Source organism: Microchirus variegatus (genome assembly GCF_963457635.1).
Source record: "Microchirus variegatus genome assembly, chromosome: 13".
Classification (NCBI taxonomy): domain Eukaryota; kingdom Metazoa; phylum Chordata; class Actinopteri; order Pleuronectiformes; family Soleidae; genus Microchirus; species Microchirus variegatus.
In genome coordinates, this window is record NC_139814.1 from 20,876,029 (window position 1) to 20,898,996 (window position 22,968).

The following is a 22,968-nucleotide window of genomic DNA, read 5'->3' on the forward strand; positions in this document are numbered from 1 at the left end:
ATATTGGAATTATAGTGAAACAATATAGACAAATAAATAAATAAATGTATAATTGCTATCTGGCTGCTAAAGTAACCTGAGGAAAAATCCACATTAATAGCCACTGCTGTGTCTGAATACGTTTTTGGTTTTACAATAAATGTGAGTGTACAGTGTTTTTCAGTGAAATATTGTCTCAGTATCTTCTCATTAGCCCGTCACTCTACTGGGTTTCATTCAGGACTCACAGGTGAGTAATCTGGGTCGTCGTCTTCGTCACCTGATGATCAACAGATACAAAAAACAAAATCACCAAAACATGTGACATTACGTTATTTTTGGATTAAAGCTGGTGTTTGTTTGGTGACATTTACTCAGGTCAGATGTTTGTCCATAGTTCGGCTGATAATGGTTGTTGGGTCTTGAAAGATCTAAAGTGCCGTTGACAGCAGATGATGTTACCGGATCTGTAATTAGTCACATGAGAGTGAAACACACAGTTTTCATTTATGCATTTCCCCCTGACTCTTCTCTACATTCACCCACATATTTGGTTTAGGGGCTGTCCCAAAATCATTGGGGGGAAAGAACAGGAATTAATGACTTCAGAATGACTCAAACTGGGTCTTCCATTTGAGTGGATTTTACTTTGAAAATCCTTACCTCATGCCTCTGTTCCTGTGTTCACTCTTCCTGTTTGGTTTCCTACTTTGCCTTAATTTGTTTCACCTGTGCACAATTTTCCACACTTCTGTTGTGTATTTCCTGTTCTTTTGCTGTTTCCTGTTCATGTTCTTGAGTTTTACCTAACTTTGTTGTAACTTTGTTTTTGATAAGACAAGATACTGCACACTATAGAATATGAATATTTATAATTATACTGTATACTACTATAACCCTTAACACACTTTATCATTTTCAATGATAATATTATTGTATGTGTATGTTATTTTTCACAAAATAATTGTACATTTGACTGATGATTTACATGTTTTATGGTGGGAAATTAGTCTTGAAATGCCATTTCTAGCAATGATAATTAATAGAAAAGATCCAGGAGAAGGAAAACGGAGGAGGAAGTGAATGGGAGGGAACTGATAAATCAGTTACACCTGAGAGCTGAGCTGAGGAGAGGAGGAAAACGTACAGAAGGAGGTTGAAGGTGGCATGAACTAAGAGAAAGTTAACTGAAAGACACTTCTGGATGGAAATGATTTTGATTGCTGGAGCTGGAAACCTGGAGATATTTTAAAAACCTGCCTGGATTCAGTGACACAGATAAGTCAAATTTTCTGTGTGAATGTTGATTTTGAATTATGTTTTTGGTTTGTTACATTCAATATGATTGAGAAATGTTTTGAGTTTGCTGTTTAAGTCCAATTCAATTATTGTTTGAAAATAAGCAAAAATTAACTGCCTCCATGTGTTCATTTTATGTTCTGTTTTTGTAGCATTGAAATACGTTAATTGGGTAAGATCTCTCAATGATGGATATATTTGATATAGTGGTGAGTTAGAGAAATAAACTGACCAGGAGTGGCCATGATGTAGCCGTTCTTGTTTACGTTTTCGTAACATTCTCCAGACGAGGTGCTGGTGGTTTCGAACGAGTCCACTGAGATCTTGGACGCCCGGGCGTCTTGAGGTTCGCTGTTGTGGAAAGTAAAAGCTGACGTCTCGTTAGTTGTAGGTTCAGGGCCTGAAAATGTACAATGAAACACAACATTAAAGACGGATAAATGTATACAAACTGACTGAATAGTAACAGAAATAACAATGTAGATGTAAATGTAAACAAACGTCGACAACTCTTAGCTTGTGATTTGATGAAGGACGCAGCTAGCTGCTAAAGCTAATGTGAATTGCAAGGCTAAGTTTATGAGCTAAATGTGTCTCTTTTACCATGAGAAACTGTCTTTTACAGTTCAGAAATGTTACATTTATCAACCAGCTAAGGAAAAATACTGCTCTATGTTTAATTGGTATTTTTTGAGTTTATTAGAAAGGGGAAATGGAGAAGTTGGCATTGCAGTTAGCCATTATGCTACCAGGGGGCAACTGTAAAATGGCATACTTGATTACAGTACAATAAAATGACCAGTTTAAGACATTTTAGCTTAATTAAATAAGCTCTCAGTGGTATATTATTTCTTTGTGAAGTCTACCAGGTTTGCGGGTTCACTTTTAAGAGGATTTCTAAGACGGTTTCAAATAAAAACAATATTTTTGTGCTTTTTTGTGAGTTAAATCAAATTTGTTCATAGAACATCCCAAACACACACTCTATTGGATAATCAGATCTCAGTATCACCCAAATTAAAACCAATTTTTATTTGGGCCACATTTAAATTTATATAAATCCAACACATCTATGACCTTTGAACTTCTGTGACCATTAGTCAACAACACACTCACCCTCCTCAAAGAGGCTGTTGAGACCTGAAGGCCTCATCAAAGGGTCTGTGTTGTTTCTGTAGCGCTGAGAATCTGGATTAAAAAAAAAAAGGGGTAAAAAAAAAAAGATGCAAATATTGTAATCACAAAGCGTTCTGCAAATATTCAGTGCACACACACATGCTGCAGAGCAGCTTCGACCGCAACAAGGAGAAGAACACACACTGAGATCATGTCATCGACAAAGATAGAGAGGGAATGAAAGAATGTGTCTCACTCTGAAAGGTTGATAAAGGGAAACACGGGTCATTGCTTGGGTCAAACTGCTCATAGTCTGTATCTACTGACGTGCTGTCAACACTACTATGCTGCGTCCAAAGATACCTGGGATTCTGGGGGACTATTTGAGACAAACACACACACACAAAAAATAAAAAATAAAACAACCGTGAGATGTCGGCTGCAACTCTGCCACCATGATGCATTTATTCTGTATATGTAAAAACCAGTTTATATAAGAAAAGGGCTGCAACCATCAGTCAGTAAATCAATTACTAAATGCGTTGTCTATTATTTTGATAAGTTTAACTGTGTTTTGTTGATTGATCTTTTCATTTTCTTAAATGTGAATATTTGTTTCTTTTTTTTGCTCCACATTTTTGGTTTGTGGACAAAAACAAGACATTTTATGACATTTTATGAGCCAAACAACTACTGATGTAATTTAAGTTGCAGTTCACTGACCGTTTGTGTGCAGCTGGTTGCTGGTGACTTTGACGAGGTCGACCGTGTCCTCATAATTGTTTTGATGATGTCCAGAGGGAAGACGAGAGCTGGAGTGTGTCTGCTGGACCAAGAAGGCTGTGGACACATTTAAACAAGGTATGGATTATTCATGTAAACAAGCAATTATAACAAGCAAACGGTCATAATGATGTAGTAGTTTTATAAATGTATTTACATATTCCTTGTCCGATCTTTTTTATATTACTTGTATTTGTGCATTTGAAAACAAAATTCTAACTGAAGTGAGTTCCCACCTTTACTTTGCAGTTTGTTTGTGGTTTTGACTTCCTGCTTCACCCAGGAAATAATTTTAGACTCTTGCAATTCACAAAAAAAGTATCTTTAGTGTCAAATGCATAACCCCACATTGCTCCTGGCGGCTGTGAATGAAAGACGAGTGATGGGAAATGAAATTAAAGTGTGAAATGCTGTATGAAAGTGTGAGTGAATGAGCAAAAATGTAGGGTTTATTCATCTCTATTTGAAGTTTCACAGTACACACTTGACCATCTTTTTCAGTCCAGGCTGAATTGAGGGGAGAACCCACCGTGTCTTTTCCTGTAGTGGCAGCAGAGAACCGTGTTCACGATCAGAAACAGGAGAAGCAGAAGCGACGCAGCGACGCTGCAGAGGAAGAGTGTAGAAGCCGAGATGAACGGTTGAGTGTCGCTGGCGACTGTCGGCGTAGCTGGTGCAGAAGAGCAGAAAACGGGTGAGTCTCACTTTCTTTCTTCACTACATTGTGTCAATAAGTTACATTTACAAATACAATCTCGTATAAACAAACACAACCTTATAATTACCTGTCGTCCAAATGGTCATTTCATTTGGATTAGCTGTGGTGGCTTCAAGAAACCCAAGAGAACCTGCAGGACAATATATATATATTTATTATTTTATTTAACAACAATATATTATTATTATGTGGAGATTTTCTGGTTTCTTTGCTCTATATAACAAATAAATCATTATAACAGATTGAACCGACTTCATTTTTTATGAAAACAGCCTGTGAAGTGACATCTATAAATTTGAACAGCGTGACTTCCTGCCAAAATGGCGTTGTTTTGTTTCTCAGTGTTGCATGATGGGATTGCGTGACATCAGAGCTCCCAGAGCTCTCTGGACAAATGGCCAATGACTCACCGTTACAGATGACGCCAGATGCTTTGGAGTATGTGCACGCGTTGGCATTGTTCACCATTTCCCTGCACTGCCACAGGCTCTTCTCCGCGGGGCCGCACATGTAGAACCAGAGCGGCGCGTCGTTGTGCACCAGAGGAGGAACAAACCGGGTGAAATTGAGTGGCTCGGCTCCACACTGCAGCATGGAGCACACCATGGAGGCCATGTCTTTGTTCCAACAGTTGTCGCACACCGTCCCCCACGTACCGTTACGGTGAACCTCCAGCTTACCGGAGCAGCGGTCCAAACCTCCGCTCAGTCTGATCGCTTTCGTCTCTGCACAGAAAATACAAACAAATAACCATTTAAATACAAATAACTATTTTCTGACATTTTATAAACAAAACAACTAATCGATTAACTGAGAAAGTATTCAACAGATTGTTTCCATGTTTCAAATCAGTGACTTTAAGGTTGTATATGAATAGTACAATTATTTATGTCATTCATAATATTAAAGGCGCCATATGTAAGAATGTGGCCAAAAAGGGTTATTGCACTCAAATTCAAAATACCGAGGTATTTTAGGTTTCGTTTTCTCCGCCATTGTAGCTCAGACGTAACTGGTAAACCGTGGTTGCTCGGCAGCTGAGACTCTACTGACTGCAATGATTGGTAGATGGTGGTAGGTGGCGCCACATGCCAAAAACATGATTTCAAAACATAAACATGATTCGCTTTTTACTGTTGTTGTTGGTGAGTTCAGTTTGTTATATGAATATTATTCCTGAGTCTCTGTGACATATTAGGAGGATTTTACGGCCAGTTGCTTTAGATTTATTGCATAATGCACCTTTAAAACAATCAGAATTATTAATATTTCTCAAAAGGGCAGCAAATGAATGAAGGGAATTGGGGTTGTAACGGGGGTGGTTGCTGGTTCAATCAGCAAGGAGGAAAGTGCCAAATCTCATTTTTAATTGGACCCTAGCTACTCTGTGGTGACCTGTAGAGGTGGAGAGGCTGAAAGAATGAAAAAAGAACTACTAATATTTATCAAATAGACTGTGTGACCTGAGCATATGACACCAGCGTCCTCTTTGTGTCCACAGTCGGTCTCTTCCCCTGCAGCCGGACAGTCCCACAGGTTCTCCTCTTTTCCGGTGCAGTTCAGCTCGTCCAGGTGAATTGGTCCTCGGCCCGGGGTAAACGAGCCGCCCTGTCCCGTCACATTGAGGGCGTAACCACAGCCGAGCTGCGCGCAGACCACGTCCGCGTCCTTCGCGTCCCACCGGTCGTCGCACACTGTCCCCCATGTGCCGCTGCTCCACAGCTCAACGCGTCCGGCGCAGCGGTCAGGCCCTCCTGCCAGCCGCACAGACTGGTGACCTGAGTGTGACGCCATCGTGCTGTCAACTTCCTGTATGTTTGACACTCATATCATGACATATAGTGAATTATCTGGTGACATTTTTAAACTGGATGGGCCCTTTAAACACAGAAGCCATTTTGAAAACAGTGGCGATCGCTCTAAGACGGCAAGAGAAGCTCTAAAATGTCAAAGTCGAATATGTTTCTGTGTTAATAAACGTTATTAGAACAACTGTTCTCTATGGGACGACACAAAGCAGGTTTTTTGCGGCAAAAACGTCACTCCCAGGGAAGCTCAGCTTCTCTGGGAGTCAACGGATCAGTGTGTGGGTCGCGGACACTGGACTACTGCGTAATGATTCACAGTCCTGACTCGTATGAACTGAACAGAGCTATTGTTAATGTGACCAAATAACAAATCAATAAGGCTCTTCCTTTTAATTCACACATTTTAAATCAAGTAAGCTAAGAGAATTTTGCCAAATTACACACTGCACCTTTAACGTGCCACAGTTTCTTCTTGTTGCTATATTTGTGCAAACCTCACAAACTCAGCTGCACTTCACAGCGAAAAAAAACAAAAAAAACAACCTTACCACAGACCGCACTGGTGATCACCACACAGTCGCTTCTCACACTCTGCGAACAGTTCTGCAATCTGCGACCGCTGTACAAACAGTCGTGGAAGCACGTGGCGTTGGGAGGCGAGCTGGCTTTAGTGAGGTGATGGACGCCGCCACAGTTTAGATCCCGACAGATCTTTTCCGCCAGCACGTCTGTGGAGCTGGGTGTGAGTGGCACCACGTCACTGCTTGTGTTTCCAGGCAGAGACAGAGTCCAGGAACATTTACCTGTGAGGTGGTGAATGTAAGGGTCACCTGAGGACACACGCATCAGATAAACACGTTTAAAATCGCATAGAAATATGACGTTAATAAGCATTATGGCTGTTTAACGTGTGCACTGTGCTCTGAATTTGATTTGAGTTGTCTAATTTAACTTTGACCAGGGGCGGCCCAAGCTTTTATGGGGCCCTGAGCTAAATTTGATTTGCCCTCCCACCACCTCAGAGTAGCCGATGCTTGACTATTATTGTTATCTCAATGTAACAATTTAAATGGAATAACGTGTTCTTCCCTGATGAAGCCATGTCTAACTTTTAAAAAAACTCAACTACACCAGTTGAGCAGGTGGAGAAGAACTGTCTGGCTCCACAGAGTAAATAGTGGTAGTAAAGTGATTTTTGAAAATTCTGTTGGACTCTGACAGAGTTCAAGATATTCTGGGGCAAACTGAGCTGTGGAAGTTGTATTTGAGGCACGACGATGCCACGTGCAAACACAAACGGCAACAGAGGTCGCTTGCAGAGCATGAACAGTGTGTGTACGTGGGGGTGGGTGAGCTGCAGCTCTGCACCTGCAGAATTCACCAGGATGTGTTTGACACAGAGGTCAGCCCACATCCTGTGACAATATGAGCAAGAATATTGTCACAGCCTGCATGCTAAGTCTTGATCCTGAAAAGAAAAAGAGTTGTTTTTGTGAAAAATCAGTGAGATTTTCCTACAAAACTGGTGTACATGTAGCACCAGTGGTACGTGACCTTCTTCTGGTGGTCAGAAATACTGTTCTACTGTAAATACCGTAAGAACCACCGGTCCAGATGAATAAATATCTAACTTACTGTTGAGTTTCTCCAGCGTTACTCTGTTAGTATCATTGCTTTCTGCTTTCCCGTGGCCGTCCGTTGGTTCAGTTTGTGTCGATGTGTTGTGTGAAGCTATAAATTAAACAGAGAAAAGTCCCTTTTAATGACATTTCAGTTGAATACTGGTTTCTCCCCACCAGCGAAACCACATCCAATGCAATCACAACAGGACTTTTGAAGCCTAACAATGTGGTCAAAGTTGTGCGTACCTCAACCATTTTATATACTTTTATATTTTCTTCTGGAAAATGTGTCTGTATTTCTTTATACCTAACGTTGTTTTCAATTCCCTGAGAAAGAATCTTACACCAGAGGGTTAAAATGATTCAAAAGCTTAATTTGTGTCATTAGTGAGACACTGACTGTTTTTGTCATATCCACATTTTGCTTAGGATATTGTACCGTAGTTAATATCTTAGTATATGGTATATATATATATGTTAATCTCTGTACTTTCTCCCCTGGGAATCAATAAAGTATTTCTGAACTAAATGACATTTAAATATTTAACAGCTTGAGAAAGATTGCTATGAATATATGTTAAACATTTAATTCCTGAGCTCAGTTTAAACTCATTTATCTGAAGTAAGAATTAAATGATGTAAATGTAAACAATAAATCTGGTCCAAATGAAGACAAACTAACTGGCCCACATGAAAATGCTACTTTCTCCTAAAGGAACAATTTACCCACTTCTAAAATGTATTAATGTCATGATAAAAATAGACCACCAACATTTTTTATTTCACATTTCTCACTGAATTTGTCGTGAGAGACCCTATTTTTTTTTAATACACCTGCAAAAACTGAAATGCAGGCAACCTCACAACGTTACAAAAGTATGAAATTCTCTTATTTACATTGCAATTTCATAAAGCCAAAGTTGGTGACTAAAGTGTGACATGAAAAGTGTTCGTTTTACCTCGACAAAAACAGCTCAGGTGGACGATCACAATGTATTTCACCAGCTTCATGTTTGTTCTCTGGGAGAAAACGGCTTCTATTGTCTCTGCTCACTCTAACAAACTCTCACTTCCTTTCTTTTGTTCATTTAAATATCAATTGACAGATCTTAACTTTTTTTTTTTAAACAGTGTCGTCATGACAGGAAGTCATTTGTCAGTGTTTACTTGCAAAAACATTACCCATGAATTGGCATCAGTCCATTAACAATCTCAAAATCAATCTGCAATTTAAATTCCGATACATATCGTATTTTCAAACGTTTAATGAAACGTTGTTTTTTTTTACTTTGAACAATTATTTTTCAACTCCAAAACAAAACCAAATAACTTAAGATTAACACTGTTTACGTATCTAAATATATCTCAAAAGGTATCTTCTTTTTTTATATGTTAAAAAATATATATTTGAGTGTTTTATTGGTTATTTGATCACATAATACCTTTGTTTTCCTCTGATTTAAGGGTTTGGGGACATCTAGTGTCGAAAAGTGTCAGTTCATCACCACTAGTTTATTCTGACAAACAAAAAAATAACCACATCGTGCATTTGCATATTAAATACGTGTCATTAAATATCTATTTATACATTTATATAGAAATATTATCTATCTTTATATATAATCTAAGGTAATCTGATCTCGTACATACAGCATGTTGACAGTTCCTGCTTTGTTTACATGCAGCTTGGGCAGCACGCGCTCAACTCAGCTCTCTCTCCTATTGGCTGCCCTGCTCTGTAGCCCCGCCCACCACGGGCTTCTCCCACAAATCCTACAAAATAAAACGGGGGGAGAAAAAAAAGCAAAGTTAAACACACAATGTCCGATTTCATATCGTTTACACGCGATTTAAAACAATATCACGCACATTTATAAACACTTAAACTAACAATAAGAATGCGGGCAGACTAAATGTATCTCCTTAAAAGCACCGTTTTTCAGTTTAGATGTTGAGTGAGTTTTTGAAATAATCGAAGTTACTTTAACATATTATTTCCTTGTATTTAAATTGGTATGGCAGCACGGTTCATCTTAAACGTGTTTTTTAATGCGTAGAATGTTTAAAGTTGGATGTTTTTTTATAGACATGCGCATTGTGTCGTAAACACTGATTAGTTGGCGCGAGCGGCTGCTGGAGGCAAATTTGATTTCAACTGAACCACGGAAGGGTAAGCTGTTTAAAAACTCACTAAAAATGTCGTCTTTTTATTTGTGTAATTAATCTGAAAAGGCCGTTTAAACACGTGTAATGGTGTGTTAGCAGCAGCGAGGTCGTATTGTCGTAGCTTTGTTTTGTGAGTGTTTTCATTTCATGTTTGTTTGTTGTCGCTAACTCAAGCGACGACTACTGTTAGCTAAAGTTAACTTTAGCTAACCTTAGCTGACTACTGCAACAGTAGCGTTAGTCAGCACAAAAGTGTGTTTTTAAGGAGGAAACGATAAAGGTCAATATGTGGGTTTAAAAGAGAGAGTTAAAGAGTGAGTTAATGTCGTGTTTAAACTCGCTGTTGGTAAACAAACACACGATTTGAGAACATGTGTTGTCCGCACTCCCCAGGACAAAATTTACTCCTTTGGCAGGGGCGACCCTAGCCATTTTGAGCCCACCCCCCCAAAAAAACACCACGATGGGATTAGTGACCCATATATGTGCTCTCAGTGGAAACATGTTTATAGTGTCGTTATTTATGTAATTAACCCGAAATGGCCTTTTAAACACGTGATGTGTCATCAGCAGTGAAACCTCAGTGTTGTCGCGTTTGTTTGTGAGGATGTTATGTTTTGTGTTTTGTTATGTTATGCATATTTTACTGACATATATTAATACATAGATTGGAACTTAATTGTTGTGAACTGTTGATCTTGGACAGAATGTATATGTGTTTTTATGCAAAATTCTAGCCCTATCATCTGAATTTTGCTGCAGAAATTGAGACTCTTATATATGTATATGTACCGTACGCCTTTAGCTGCTACATTTCCCATAATACATTTTGTGTTTTTACAGAAAGAAGCAGCCACAGCCATGACCAGACGAAGGTAATAATCCTCCCCCAGCCATCATTCTGTTGAGTGTTGGGCTTTTCTCAAATATCAAGCCTGATATTTAATTCAGTTTTACTGTCTCTGCAGTGGTCGTCTGCAGAAAAGATCTGAAAATGCTACAGGGCCTAAAAACAAAGGTGGTAAGGTAAGAGTCCAAAATATATTATATCATAAATGACTTAAATGTCCTCTAAATACTTCATTACCATTTTTCTTTGCAGAAAATGAACAGGAAAAAGCCCCAGCCACTGTCAAAGCTGCTGTGTGAGAAGGTATTTCCCTTCATTTTATTTTATAATACTAATTAATTGTTTGTTTTTTATAGGCAAAGCCAAGGTAATAATAATTATAATAATAATTCCAAGAACCAAAGATCCTTTTTTTTTTCAGCCTTAAATTTGGATTTACAAAATATCCCATGCGAAGAAAGGAGTTAGGATTCAAATGAATGATACGACTCAAATGTGAGATGCCTGGTTCAGAGTCAGTCATAGCCAGAGACAAATGTGAAAATGTGCTCTCAGTGCTTCCATTTTATATTTGGGTAGTTTTTCATAGTTTATTATATGAAAAGGACATGAGAAATACTGTTCTAATAATAACCGTATGTTCTCTTTCAGAACCAGCTTGTACTTGAATGTGTCGCCAAGACTCCTATTGTCTCTGAGTCTCCAGTGAAGGGAGCCACGATCCACTGTGATGAGCACGACTGTCAACTTCACATCGCAGGCGATTCTTTAATTTGGCCATCGCCTCTTCCTTATCTCAGGTTTTTGTCATCATATGTTACTTCACTGTGTTTTAGCTGATTTATTTATGCTGGGCAGTTCAATAAATGTGTGTTTTCCCCCTCCTGTCATGTCAAAGTTGCGTCTCTCATGAGGACGTCCAGGTGAAAATGTCTGGTAAAGAGCAGAATGACAGACGCAGTAAGAGCTTCATGCAGAAACATCCCAGCATACAACCCAGAATGAGGTCAATTTTAATCGACTGGTTGATTGAGGCAAGTTTTTAACCACTGATGATTTAAATTCCAAAGAGCAGGTTTACTCAAAAATCATGTTTTAGCTGAAGTTTAATGGTCTTTAAAAAATGTATACGTGTATTTCTTTTCATAAAGAATGTCATGACTGGTTTCTGTAGGTGAGTGAGGAGTACACTCTTCAGCGGCAGACGTTCTACTTGGCGCAGGACTACTTTGATCGCTTCATGTTGACCCAGAACAACGTGGATAAGGGCGTGCTGCAGCTCATAGGCATCACCTGTCTTTTTATAGCATCTAAAATGGAGGTAAGGGGAAAACATGCCAGAAGCCTGTGTCCACTCATGTGCCGCAGTTTATCATCTGTTTTCTTCTTAATTTACAGAATGGAAAATTATGTTGTGTTAAGGGAGACCTGAAACTTTTGATTAAAACGAACTATTAAAGTAAAATGTTAACTGACATTATAAATCAAGTGAGAAAAAGAATATACTTCTTTTGCAACCAGCAGAGTTGCCCCCTAGTGGCTGTTCTATTTATTCAGGCTGGTTCCTACATGTTCTATGATGCGATTGACACATGTTTTTGTTTGAAATTTTAGATTATTTGAATACTAAATTAATCTGTCAATTACTGTTAAAAAATTGTTTTTTTTAAATAAAAGCACAAATGTTTTTTGTATTGAATATCCCTGCAGGAAGCATGTCCTCCAAAGTTGTCACAGATGGCTCATGTGATAGCAGGGACATACTATGAGGAAGAGGTTCTTCAAATGGAGTTAATCATTTTGAAGGTGATACTTTTTTTTTCTTTTAACAAGGACATCATCTTTACTGATAATCAGTGAAGGAGCGTTCACTCTGTATTTTCTGTATTTTTCAGGCACTGCGTTGGAAGCTGTGTCCTGAAACAGCCGTGTCGTGGCTGAATCTTTACTTCCAGATGTTGTCGATGAACGCCAGCTCTGACCTGCTGGAGCCACAGTTTCCACAGGACCTTTACATACAAATGACACGGGTAGTTGTCTGGTTCAGTGTTCTTTTGTATTTAACTTTGATGTCAACTTTTTGTCAATTTTATTTATTTTTCTTCATTATATTTACTTCCTCAGTTGTGAGAATGAATTGTGTATATTTTGTTTTTATCCTTTCTTTTTTTCATCTCTGCCAGCTTTTAGATCTGTGTATTCTCAGCATGAACTCACTGGATTTCCAGAATCGAGTGTTGGCTGCGTCAGTCCTCTGTCATTTCCTTCAGCGGGAAGCAGTTGAAAAGGTTTCAGGTGAGATTTGGGATTTAAAAAATGCAACGCTCTTTTTCAAATTGTTCTTAGTGATGATGTTTCAAACTTTCGTCCAGAGGTTTCAAACTTGACACCTGTTTTTGTTGTCGTTTAATGGATTAGTTGTTTGTTCCTTTTTAAAATACCTGGAAAATGATGATGTTCTGACATGATTTGTTCAGTGTTAATGCTTTTTTGTTACTGTTGAGATTTGGGATTAAAACGTGTTTGTTTTTTTAACATGTAAATATAAAAACCCCCCACTAAGACATCTTTTTGACTGATGTTCCACAGATTTATGCAGCAGTTAAACCATGTGCCGTGTTTTCAGGTTTGCGTAAAGAAGAGATCCAGTCGTGCGTCAGCTGGATGACTCCCTTCGTAGAATCGGCGTCGCAGTGCGGACGAGTGACTCAGAAGGACTTTGCTCAGATTAAAGTGGACGGACACAACATTCAAACATACACGGAATACTTGACCATGCTGGTGAGTCTTCTCTCTGTCTTGTTTTTGTTTTTGAGAATAAAATGGATGACACTGTGTTGATGTGATAAATACTTCTTAAATTCTCTGTTTAACTTACAGCAGTTTGATAAATCCTGGAAATGTGTTCACAACATTGTCAAAAAGAAAATGGAAAAGAAGAGATTTTCAGAACATTTGCTGACTCGAGTCAATTTGTGCGCATGTTCAGCTAATAAATTCACAAGGATCGTAGTTTTTAATGATATCGGTTTCAAATCAGATTCTTTGATGCCTGTGTTTTATCTCTGACCTTGAACCTTTTTATTATTTTTAAATCGCAGGACACTGCCTGTGCCGCTGGGAGGAGTCACAAACCGACTGATGACCTCGTTTTTACAGAGAAAACCTGTGCGCACTGAACGACAAGAGGAAAAATCTCTGACGTGAGTGTGAACACAGAGGAAACACCACGTTTACAACACACACACACAAAAAGACGGTTTACTCGGGCTGCAACTCATCACTAATTGATTGGCTATTTGCTCCAGAGAATGGAGCATAGAAAACAGAAAATATTCACATTTAAGAAGCTGAAAAATCAGAAAACGGACTGAATATCAAAATAGTTGCAGCCCTTCTGTTGACGAGGATCTGTTTGGGACTAAAATTCAGACCCGTTTCTGAATAATGGATTCAGGACGACTTGTTTGAAGATGTCACATCTTTGATCGACTGTTTTACATCCAGAAAAGAAATATATTTTTTTTACTTTTTAAAAAGGTGTTTGCTGCAGCTCAGCGTAGACATTTCAATACTGAATGTGCAATTGTTTACCTTGTAGCATATTAAATATGTTCATAGGCAAAAAGATAAAATCTTTAAAAGTGTATGTTTGTAACTCAGGGGATTCAACTGTTTTTTGTTTTTTTAATAATCTGCTTGAAAGGATTAAAAATTAGCAACTGTATTTATTTTTTAGAAGTTTATTTTCTACCACAAAATAAGAAAGGAAAAAAAAATAAGTACACATTTAAACTCTGCCCCCTAAAGCCTGACAGTGACTTGCGTGTGTCTTAGAAATGGAGTTTAGCCATGGCCTGCAGGAATCTCTTCTTCCTCTTCTGAGCAGCGAGCTGCAGCACTTCCTCTGGATTACTGGTGTTCAGCTCCGTCTGTCCGATCGCTTTAATCTGAAGAGAGAAAAAAAATAAAAAATAACTGAGATGGTGTTTCTCTCACTTAAAAATTACATTTCAAATTACAAAAGGTAGAAACTACATTTTTAATACATGAAACATGTCATCAACATAAATTGACTTTGTCAAATACATTTTCTGAGAAAAAATAATAATTTGCCGATAAATTAATACTCGACCACCTCCACTTCTAATTTATTGAGAGTCTCTGTGGATTTTAATTGAAAACGTTTTAATCTAATCAGTTAAACCTCAGCGTAAGCTTTTACCAGAAACACTTTGACTGAGTGTGTGTGAGAGTGTTACCGCTATTTGTCTCTTCTCCGCCTCGCCCCGTTTTTGGTGAATATCTAAACACACGTTAAGGAGAATCTGAAGATGATTTTTAAAAGACAAGAGAAAGGACAAAAATTCTACACGTCCCAATGTGGAGACGGAACAAGGATACATGTGAGATATTCCAGGATGGTGACGTCCCAGATGTAGTCGTAGAGAGAGTCCATGGCGTCGTGACTGGAGACGCAAGAACGCGTTACAGATGTTCAAACAGTTGTGTGGCTTCCTGTTGTGATGATAACAATAACACAATGCTGCATCGTACCTGGTCTGTTCCTGAAGAGCTTTAAACGCCGTCATGTAGTCGACTTCTCTGAGGAACTGGCAGAGGACGGCCACCTGAAAGTGTGACGCAACTTTTTAAAAAGGGATACATGAAGTCACCTGAACGTGCTTGTTAATACCGAGAATCAGGTGCTACCACTATGATGTAATGTGCAGTCTTACCTGTGTGTGACAGTTCATCATGGAGCAGCACTTGATCATCCTCTTCAGAACCTGAACACAATAGTTTAGTGAGTTTTAATCAAGGAAAAATAAAATGATTACTGCATAAAAAGTGATGTGAGGTGCCGTACCTGTTCAGTGTAAACGTCAGGGGCCACAGCTTTGGTGAAGAAGTCGGAGCACACGGCTCCAGCCTGGAGGTAGAGGTTTAGTGCAGCCGAATACTGATTGGTCACTTCAGAGACAGAAGATAGAAAATGTCTCTTAAACTTTAAAATGTGTCAAATCTTGTTCTCTCAAGTGTTTCTCAAAAGACTGGGTCAAGACCCATGGATGAGTCACGGGTGGGAAAACAAATTAACTCACATTTGAGTTGTATTTAAATAAAAATATTACATTTACAAAAGATGTCTGGAAAATGATTAATTTACCAAATTAAAACATTAGGTGTTACAGATATGGCTGTAAATTAAGGTTTTGTGTGTGGGGTCTGGTGATGTCCTACTGTGCTCCAACGCAACAGTCCAAGACATTTGCTAAACCCCCCCCATGATCGTGCTTTAAACACACAAAAGCATATTTGATTGTGTCTTTACTGACTCATTCTTACCAAAGTAGATGTCGGCCTGTGTGATGAGCCATGACTGGTTGTTGTGGTTCAGTATGAGAGCGTAGGACACCAGCTCTTTGACTGTCACAGCCACCGCTTCTACATCTACCGCTTGGATGCTGCTCAACACACAACGCCGTCATGTCATTAGTGTCCTTCATGGTTGTAGATGATAAAAACGGTTTTAATTATCTGTTCTTACTTTGGAAGAGAGGAAGGCCAGATAGAGAGATGTTCTGCTGTCACTTCATTCACAATATCATCCTGAAGACAAAGACAACACAAAGATGGTTTAGATAGACAGTTGACCTGTAACCAAAGCATTAAAATATCTAAAAATCACAAATAATTTAACTTTGAAAAAAAAAAAAAAGCCACAGTTCAACTGGGCTTGCACATATTTCATAATAAAAGCCTTGTTTACAAAACTAAAGAATTAAAAAAAAAAAAAAAGGGAATTGAAATGCGAGAGTGCTTTTACTTTGAAAGGACACATTACATTTGTGACACAAATTGCTGACATTATGTGATCTTATAATATTAAATTGTCTCGACTGCAGTGTGAGACGTACCCGTACTAAACTGTGGAGCCTCACAAACAGTGAGATCAGGGTCGTCAGCACCAACGGCTCCTGTAAGAAATAAGGGGAAAACTTGTTAGCTGTGCATCTTTAACCCCCTCTGTGTGTTTATAATATACTATTTCTAGCGTTTAAGTTTGATACTTACTCGAAGTTTCTTGACGAATGTGATGAATTTGCTCCTAAATGGGTTTAAGAATATAAAAATACCAGAATCAGACAAGGTAAAACACGTTGAAAGCAGGTGTTGATGAGGTCAGCAGGTGTGAGTATGCGTGTGTGTGTGTGTGTGTACCTGGGTAAGATGCCCATGGAGGACTCCCTGTGTTTGATGAGTCCCACTCTGCCATCGTTGTTCCTCTTGTGTTGGATGGACACGCTGCAGATCTGCACCACCACCTCCCACAGCTCCTTGGCTGTGCGTCGACACTCTTTAGGACCCGGAAGCTCTTTACAGGTGGACGCCAGGAGCTGGCCCAGCTAACGGGAAGAAAAACAAAAGAGCGATGGTGTTTAAATCAAAACCTCTACACCATAAGAAAGAATCCCAGCTTTAATCTTACCTTGATGTACGGGTTGTTCATGACGAGAGACGGTGGCACCTGCAGAGTCAGGTAATCGTTCTCCCTCCAGTTCAACATGAAGGCCACACACTCTTCGCCGACCACCTGACGTAACGGCAAATCTGGAGAGAAAAAACACGACCTAAAGTCATGTCTCATGTGATGGAATAATCACAGATGGGTTTAAATCAGAAGATTAAGTCAAAATCCTCTCACCATGAATCCTCATCTCCAGGTAACCTCTGACCCTGCTGACCAGGTCAGAGGGTGGTCGCTCCTTGCTGCCCTCGGCCGCCATCGTCTCATGCGCTCGAACCTCCAGCAGCAGCATCTCGTTCAGCATCACCTGCCGCAGCTTCGGCGAGAACTCGGTCACCAGCTCCAGGCAGGCGGAGAAAAGCTGCCGCGCGTGGAGAAAGTCCTGAGATGATGATACAAAAAATATGATTCAAAAAGATCTCTGAAACGACGCTCAATTTCAAGTCATACAGTGTGCAATCGCACCTTTATTGAAATGCAGTGGAGTCCTTTGGACATCAGGATGTACAGGAGGTCCTTGGTCAAGTTGTCTTTGATGGAGAGGATGACGTTGATGTAATCTGGAGGAACCTCCCACTGTCAGCACATGAAGAGTACAATTGAGTCAATGTATTTATAATTCAATCTTTTCAAGTTATTTATTTACCCACGTCTTCTATTGCCTCATGTGAGCTTTTTATGTATGTATGTAAAATTTGATGATTAACTGGTCATTTAGGAATGTAATTGAATCTTGACTTTTAACAGTTTCTATCTAGAGTCTCTTATTAAAGCGTAACTAAACTTTTAAAAGGTTTTATTGTCAGAAATTGAATCCACAACTCATTAGTATGTATGTTGAAGTGTGTGTAATCAATTTTAAATATTTTACTTATTAAGTCACAGAAGCTTACTACCCAAACAAAGAAGACCAAAGGCCACTGTAGTTCGAGCTTCTAAAAGGGACCATCTGCAATCTCCCTGATTAAATTCTAACACACTAGGACATTTAATTGTAATTACCTTGCTGTTGACTCTCCAGTACGGCCGTTCAGCGATGCCATGGAGCTCAATCAGAATCTGTCTGATCCTGCGCGGCTCCAGTGACAGGATGAGCTGCTGCTCCAGCTGCCCGATGTTCACACTCGGCGAAGCTGTCGTCAAAAAGCCAACAAAGATTAAAAACAGAAAGAAAAAAAACAGCTGATTTGAGCACACCGAGTAGGAGCAATGTTTTTTTTACCTGGGATGTCGTAGAAGGACGGCAGTGGTTTGGCAATGAGGTTGATGGTGCCCGACTTCTTCCTCATCTGCTCCATCAGCACCTTCTTCTCCTCCTCCTTCAGCAGCTCCATGAAGAGCTTATGAGACACCACCACAAACACCAGAGTCTGGTCCTCAAAGCTTTCACACAGAGTCCTGCAGCACAACAACGACAAGGCTTTAGTTTAAGTCTGTAAGGGGAAAATGAGGAGTGAGTGGAGGAGTCCTCCATTTGCTACAGTCTTCAGTTTTACCAATTCTCTCTGACTGGACCTTTAAATCTATACTCATTCACAGTCTGAACTGCGTGCTGTGCGTCACTCACTTAATGAAATTGGCCATGTTTCTTCTGGAAGTCTCCGACGAACGGTCCTTTTCCAGCGAACGTGTCGCCACCTGCAGGACGAAGACGTCAGAACTCAGGTAACCACTTTTACCACCTTGACTTGAGAATTTCACGCAATTTTACTATGATTCCCTTAAACTTGAACATGATGATAATGAAAGCGACAAGACGATTGATTGTTTGCCTTCATTACCTCTAAAATGAAATCCACCACTCGTTTACTGGGTCGGTGGAGCAGCTGCTGGAAACGTACACTGTGGATTTCTCCTTCCAGGGCATCACGGACGGCGTTACAGACACACAGCTTCTGGCAGAACTCGTCCAGTCCAGTCTCCCTGCACAGTCGTACAGGTAAATATCTTATATATCGCCACAAAAGAGCTTCATTTTTCTAAAGGTAGTGACTTGCTAAAGTGTGTGCAGTGGACTATAGATTTATGAGCTGTGTCCAGTCATGGACGGGATTGTGGTCTCACCCTTGTTGGACCTTGTACAGGAACTCCCTGAGGACAGATCTCCTGAAGTTGTTCGGTAAACTGCGTGTCACGTTGTCTCTGATGAAGGCGTTGATGACGGCCTGTGAGAGTGGACATATAAATGAATCACTTGAATGATTAAATTCCTTATAAAGTTGAGTTTTAAAACATGACGTGAGATGACAGCAGGTGTGTGTGTGACCTGGTAGTTGTTGACTCTAATCAGGCTGTTGATCTGATCGTACGGCGATGTTTGAGAGTCAGACGGGTCACAGTCTCCGGTCAGAGCTTTGCAGGCGTTCCAGTATCCAGCCAATCGCTTCTCATCTAGGTGAACGTGAACAGTTAAGTCCAGCTAAAAGAAAAAAAAATGAATATGTAGCAATTATTAAAACTGCTAGATTACTTATAGACTTTTTATTTATTATTGTTAGTATTATTATTTTGGATTCTCATTTTTTTTCCCTTTTCCTGCTTGAAAAGAGTATTGCTGATAAGTCAGATAAAATAATTTATTACTTCTTTACTTTATAAAATGTCTGCATTAAGAAGCAATATGAATCATTTTTAATAAATTTTGGTCACCTTTCCATGATGTCACATGTGTACGATTACATACTGTGTATTTAAATTCCACAGAGATTATTATTCAGTGAATTAAAACACACAAATCTGGACATGGTGACGTCCAAACAGCAGTAAATAACAGTCTACCTTCTTCAGCAGCTCCTTCGTCTGTCTGAAGTGACCCTTCGCTTTCTGAAAGGCCGACTGGTCTGTGCAGCCTCGCTGGAAGAAAATGCCTCCTAAGTCGTAATGAACCTGAAAGACAAAATTAGAAAGTACAGCTCAGAGAAGTGACATTTTAAAATTACAAATAAGACACTTTTAGTTCGGTACACAATCATTCTGTTTACAAGCATTTGACACCGTATATAACAGTGTCCTCCTCTGACCTGACAGTGCAGCTCGTCGGCGCTGATGCAGAGCCCCGCGGTCGAGGACTCGGTCTCTCCGTTTGCGGCGGCGTCAGCAGCCAGCAGGTCCAGAGTCCTCAGCGTGTGCACGTAGAAGTCCTTCTTCAGGCACAGAGCTCCTTCCAGGACGCTGATGGAGTCGGCTGCCTGCTCCTTCAGCTGGACATATGACGGCAAAAGACGAGAGTACGGTAAGTGGAGAACTTGTGTCCCGAAGAGTAGGAGAGTGTCAGGGTTTGAGAAAGCGTGAACTCACCACAGCAAGAATGTTTTCAGTCATTTCTTTCTCCTGTTGCACGACACTCAACCTAGTTAAACATTGAATAAAAAAGACAAAAATAATTTATTCAGACACATACTTTTATAATCAAATAATATATTCTCATATGTGGCACATGTTATTGTCTATAATTTACAAAAACCAACAGTATTTTCTATTGAAGATGTGGAACTTGTGAATGAGACCATGAACTCCTCAGGAAAATGTTTACAGATGTTATAAGAGAGTCGCCCCCTGGTGACGAAATGAGAACGTACATGTTCATCTGGTGAGGTCCTGGTTTGGTCTGTTTCTCTGGAAAGCTGCTCAGCACGATGGTTCTGATGGCCCTTTGAGAATATTCAGGAAAAATATACAAACATTACGTTCATTTTATGCAGCAGTGAACTGTGTGTAGTACATGCACAAAGGTATGAGTGAATACTGGTTGTGTTTTCTCTCTCACCAGCGGTTGTAGATGATAACAGCCATGGCAGTGGTTGGAGGCAGAGTGGAGAGATCCAAATCCACATGTTTCACCCCAGGTGGAACTTTGCTCACACACAGCAGCTCGTTCAGCAACATATTTAACACTGGGATGGTCAAACTGCAAGGGAACGAGAAACGGAAAGATAAGTTTTATTCTGTTTTCAGACAAAGCAACAATACAGTTATCTAAAAATAAACTGCGGCAAACACCGACCCTTTCTCTAATACGTCCAGATCCCACTTCATGTACGCCGCTACTTTCAGCGCCAGCAGCTTCAGGGTGCGATTTCTGCGATTATCTGCCGGAGGCTGCACTTGATTCTGCTCATTCAACGAAGGCTTCGACGCCTGCTCCAGGAACTGGATGATCAGCTGCAGCGGTAACGGGTCTGTGGAGACAGATTACACACTGACGCTCATGTACCCTAACAATCTGCAAATATCGGCCAATTTATCAGCTCAAACGAGGGGCTGAATAACAGAACCTGTAGTGACTGCGAGCTGACCTGGGTCTGACTTGCGCAGGTGAGTCTCCAGCAGGCTTCCATCCAGCAGGAACTCGAACCATGAAGTCTGAAGAGGCGTGCTGGGCCGACCAGTGGCCACAACAGCCACGCGGTCGGCTGCCTCAGCACTCATCCTTCCCTGGAGAACAGTAAGACAGATTACATCAGTATTGAAATCTCACTATTGTTACGCATCCATTCCATCTGACATGGAGAAACTCTTCTTCCAGGACATTCCGGCAGGCTGTATGTATACTAAGAGGTGCAATACTGCCTTCCCCTGTTACCTTTGATCTGCACAGAGACTGAAGACTTCAAACTTGGCAGGTGAGTGACTGAGGGTTCCAGTGTTTGCATGCAATGCTGACTTTGATATGTTTGGATAAGAAATGATTATGAAGTTGGCATAAGAGCCGTGTATGCATGCAGTAAGATAGTCCTGCCAAAAGAGGACACGCAACGTGATGTTTAGTCACTTAAAAGCCTGAGATGTGGGTTCTGCACAAGTAAATTCCGATTAAAGTTGGATTTTGGTCAGTACATGTAGAAGTTAAGGTAGTAAGTCATACAGAGACTGTAGAAACTGATCTTTTGAGTACTTTTATTACTTACATTTTATATATTTTAAGAAGAAATTGCTAATAAATAATACATGTACGGCTAATGTAACGCCAAATATAAATCTTTAATTTTCTGACATGTTTTCAAAGGGAGATTTAATGTCAATGAAAAGCGTTGCCGAGTGGGCGGGGATGTAGTCTTTGCCCAATCAGAATTACTAAATCCCGGCGGTCCGGTCAGCCACGGCGCTTAAATCGAGCGCACCCTTCCACTCGCTCTCTGTTGTGTTTGACGCTAACACAGTTTAAGCTAATATTTCTGCTAACTGGCCAAACTCTACACCCTGTTCCGCTCACACAGTGACGGGTTAACTCACCTGAACTGGCCGAAATGAAAAATTAGACGATAAAAGTGCTAAATCTGGACGTAAAATTCCAAAATAAAGTGCTGGGACAGCCGCGCGGACTGTTTAGTTCTCACATAATTCATTCTGCGCTTCGCCATCACTCCGGCGCACTTCCGGTTCCTCTGGTTCGCCAGCGGGGAAACACAGTGCGCCACCTTTGCGCATATTTATACTCTGTGAGGGGAATAATATATTTATTTTTAGAAAAAATACTACTACAGAAACCTGACGGTGAATACCTTAGTGTTTGATTTTTGTTCAATGTTTATGATGAAATAAAATTTAAATGGTGCTATATTAAACATTTGAACCTGTGACACTATAAATATAAATAGATTATTCAAATATATATTTTAAACACCTCCATCCATCCATCCATTATCTACCGCTTTCAACCTTAAATATATAATATACATTTTAAGAGTGGAGAATAATAAAATAAAACTGTAAATGATCAAACTGTGTATTACCTGATAACAGAAATTATGGATTTTCCAGATTAAACAGATTTATTGTACAATTGTTCTATGTCTATGTTTCTACTCATTTTATTTGATTTTACCTTTCTTGCTCTCTTTAAATTTATTGAAGCACATAAAGCACTTGGGGACAAAAGAGGTTCAAGAGACATTTTGCATTGACGTAGTCAAAGCAGCACATTGTACACTGCAAAAGAAATTTCAAAAACTATAGATGCATGTAGAAACCTTAGAGAAATAAATGTAATATTTATCAACTCTCACACACAAAAAAGTTTGATTTCCATCAGTATTTTAATAAAACCTAAAATTCATTACATGGCCTTTTGGAAAAGGGACAGTTACTGGTGAGAC

General features: G+C 39.8%; 3 protein-coding genes across 3 annotated transcripts; 1 reads left to right on the forward strand and 2 right to left on the reverse strand.

Moving 5' to 3' along the window:
• Nucleotides 1-212: 212 nt before the first annotated feature.
• On the reverse strand, nt 213-8,336 carry LOC310935630 (T-cell differentiation antigen CD6-like; the record flags this gene model as incomplete). Its single annotated transcript, XM_083899563.1, has 13 exons — nt 213-259; nt 354-446; nt 1,511-1,678; nt 2,395-2,466; nt 2,651-2,773; nt 3,118-3,234; nt 3,707-3,847; nt 3,963-4,025; nt 4,306-4,620; nt 5,359-5,673; nt 6,252-6,533; nt 7,339-7,434; nt 8,285-8,336. 13 exons carry the CDS (start codon nt 8,334-8,336, stop codon nt 213-215), a joined length of 1,884 nt encoding a protein of 627 aa, XP_083755689.1.
• Nucleotides 8,337-10,339: 2,003 nt separating this feature from the next.
• On the forward strand, nt 10,340-13,520 carry LOC310935631 (G1/S-specific cyclin-E2-like; the record flags this gene model as incomplete). Its single annotated transcript, XM_083899564.1, has 11 exons — nt 10,340-10,366; nt 10,460-10,517; nt 10,594-10,644; nt 10,993-11,141; nt 11,240-11,375; nt 11,516-11,662; nt 12,052-12,147; nt 12,237-12,371; nt 12,525-12,636; nt 12,968-13,122; nt 13,443-13,520. Exons 1-11 carry the CDS (start codon nt 10,353-10,355, stop codon nt 13,518-13,520), a joined length of 1,131 nt encoding a protein of 376 aa, XP_083755690.1. The 5' UTR covers nt 10,340-10,352.
• A 638-nt stretch (nt 13,521-14,158) lies between these two features.
• ints8 (integrator complex subunit 8) lies at nt 14,159-22,194 on the reverse strand. The gene is made up of 28 exons (XM_083899748.1): nt 22,106-22,194; nt 21,169-21,307; nt 20,877-21,051; nt 20,640-20,780; nt 20,452-20,523; nt 20,171-20,222; nt 19,894-20,073; nt 19,652-19,759; nt 19,140-19,292; nt 18,938-19,038; nt 18,655-18,796; nt 18,441-18,511; nt 18,096-18,271; nt 17,876-18,006; nt 17,339-17,449; nt 17,051-17,255; nt 16,835-16,956; nt 16,567-16,751; nt 16,420-16,453; nt 16,263-16,322; nt 15,893-15,954; nt 15,691-15,809; nt 15,212-15,315; nt 15,081-15,131; nt 14,899-14,972; nt 14,746-14,810; nt 14,604-14,647; nt 14,159-14,291 (listed from the first exon to the last, which is right to left on the reverse strand). Exons 2-28 carry the CDS (start codon nt 21,299-21,301, stop codon nt 14,175-14,177), a joined length of 2,988 nt encoding a protein of 995 aa, XP_083755874.1. The 5' UTR covers nt 21,302-21,307; nt 22,106-22,194; the 3' UTR covers nt 14,159-14,174.
• Nucleotides 22,195-22,968: the final 774 nt, after the last annotated feature.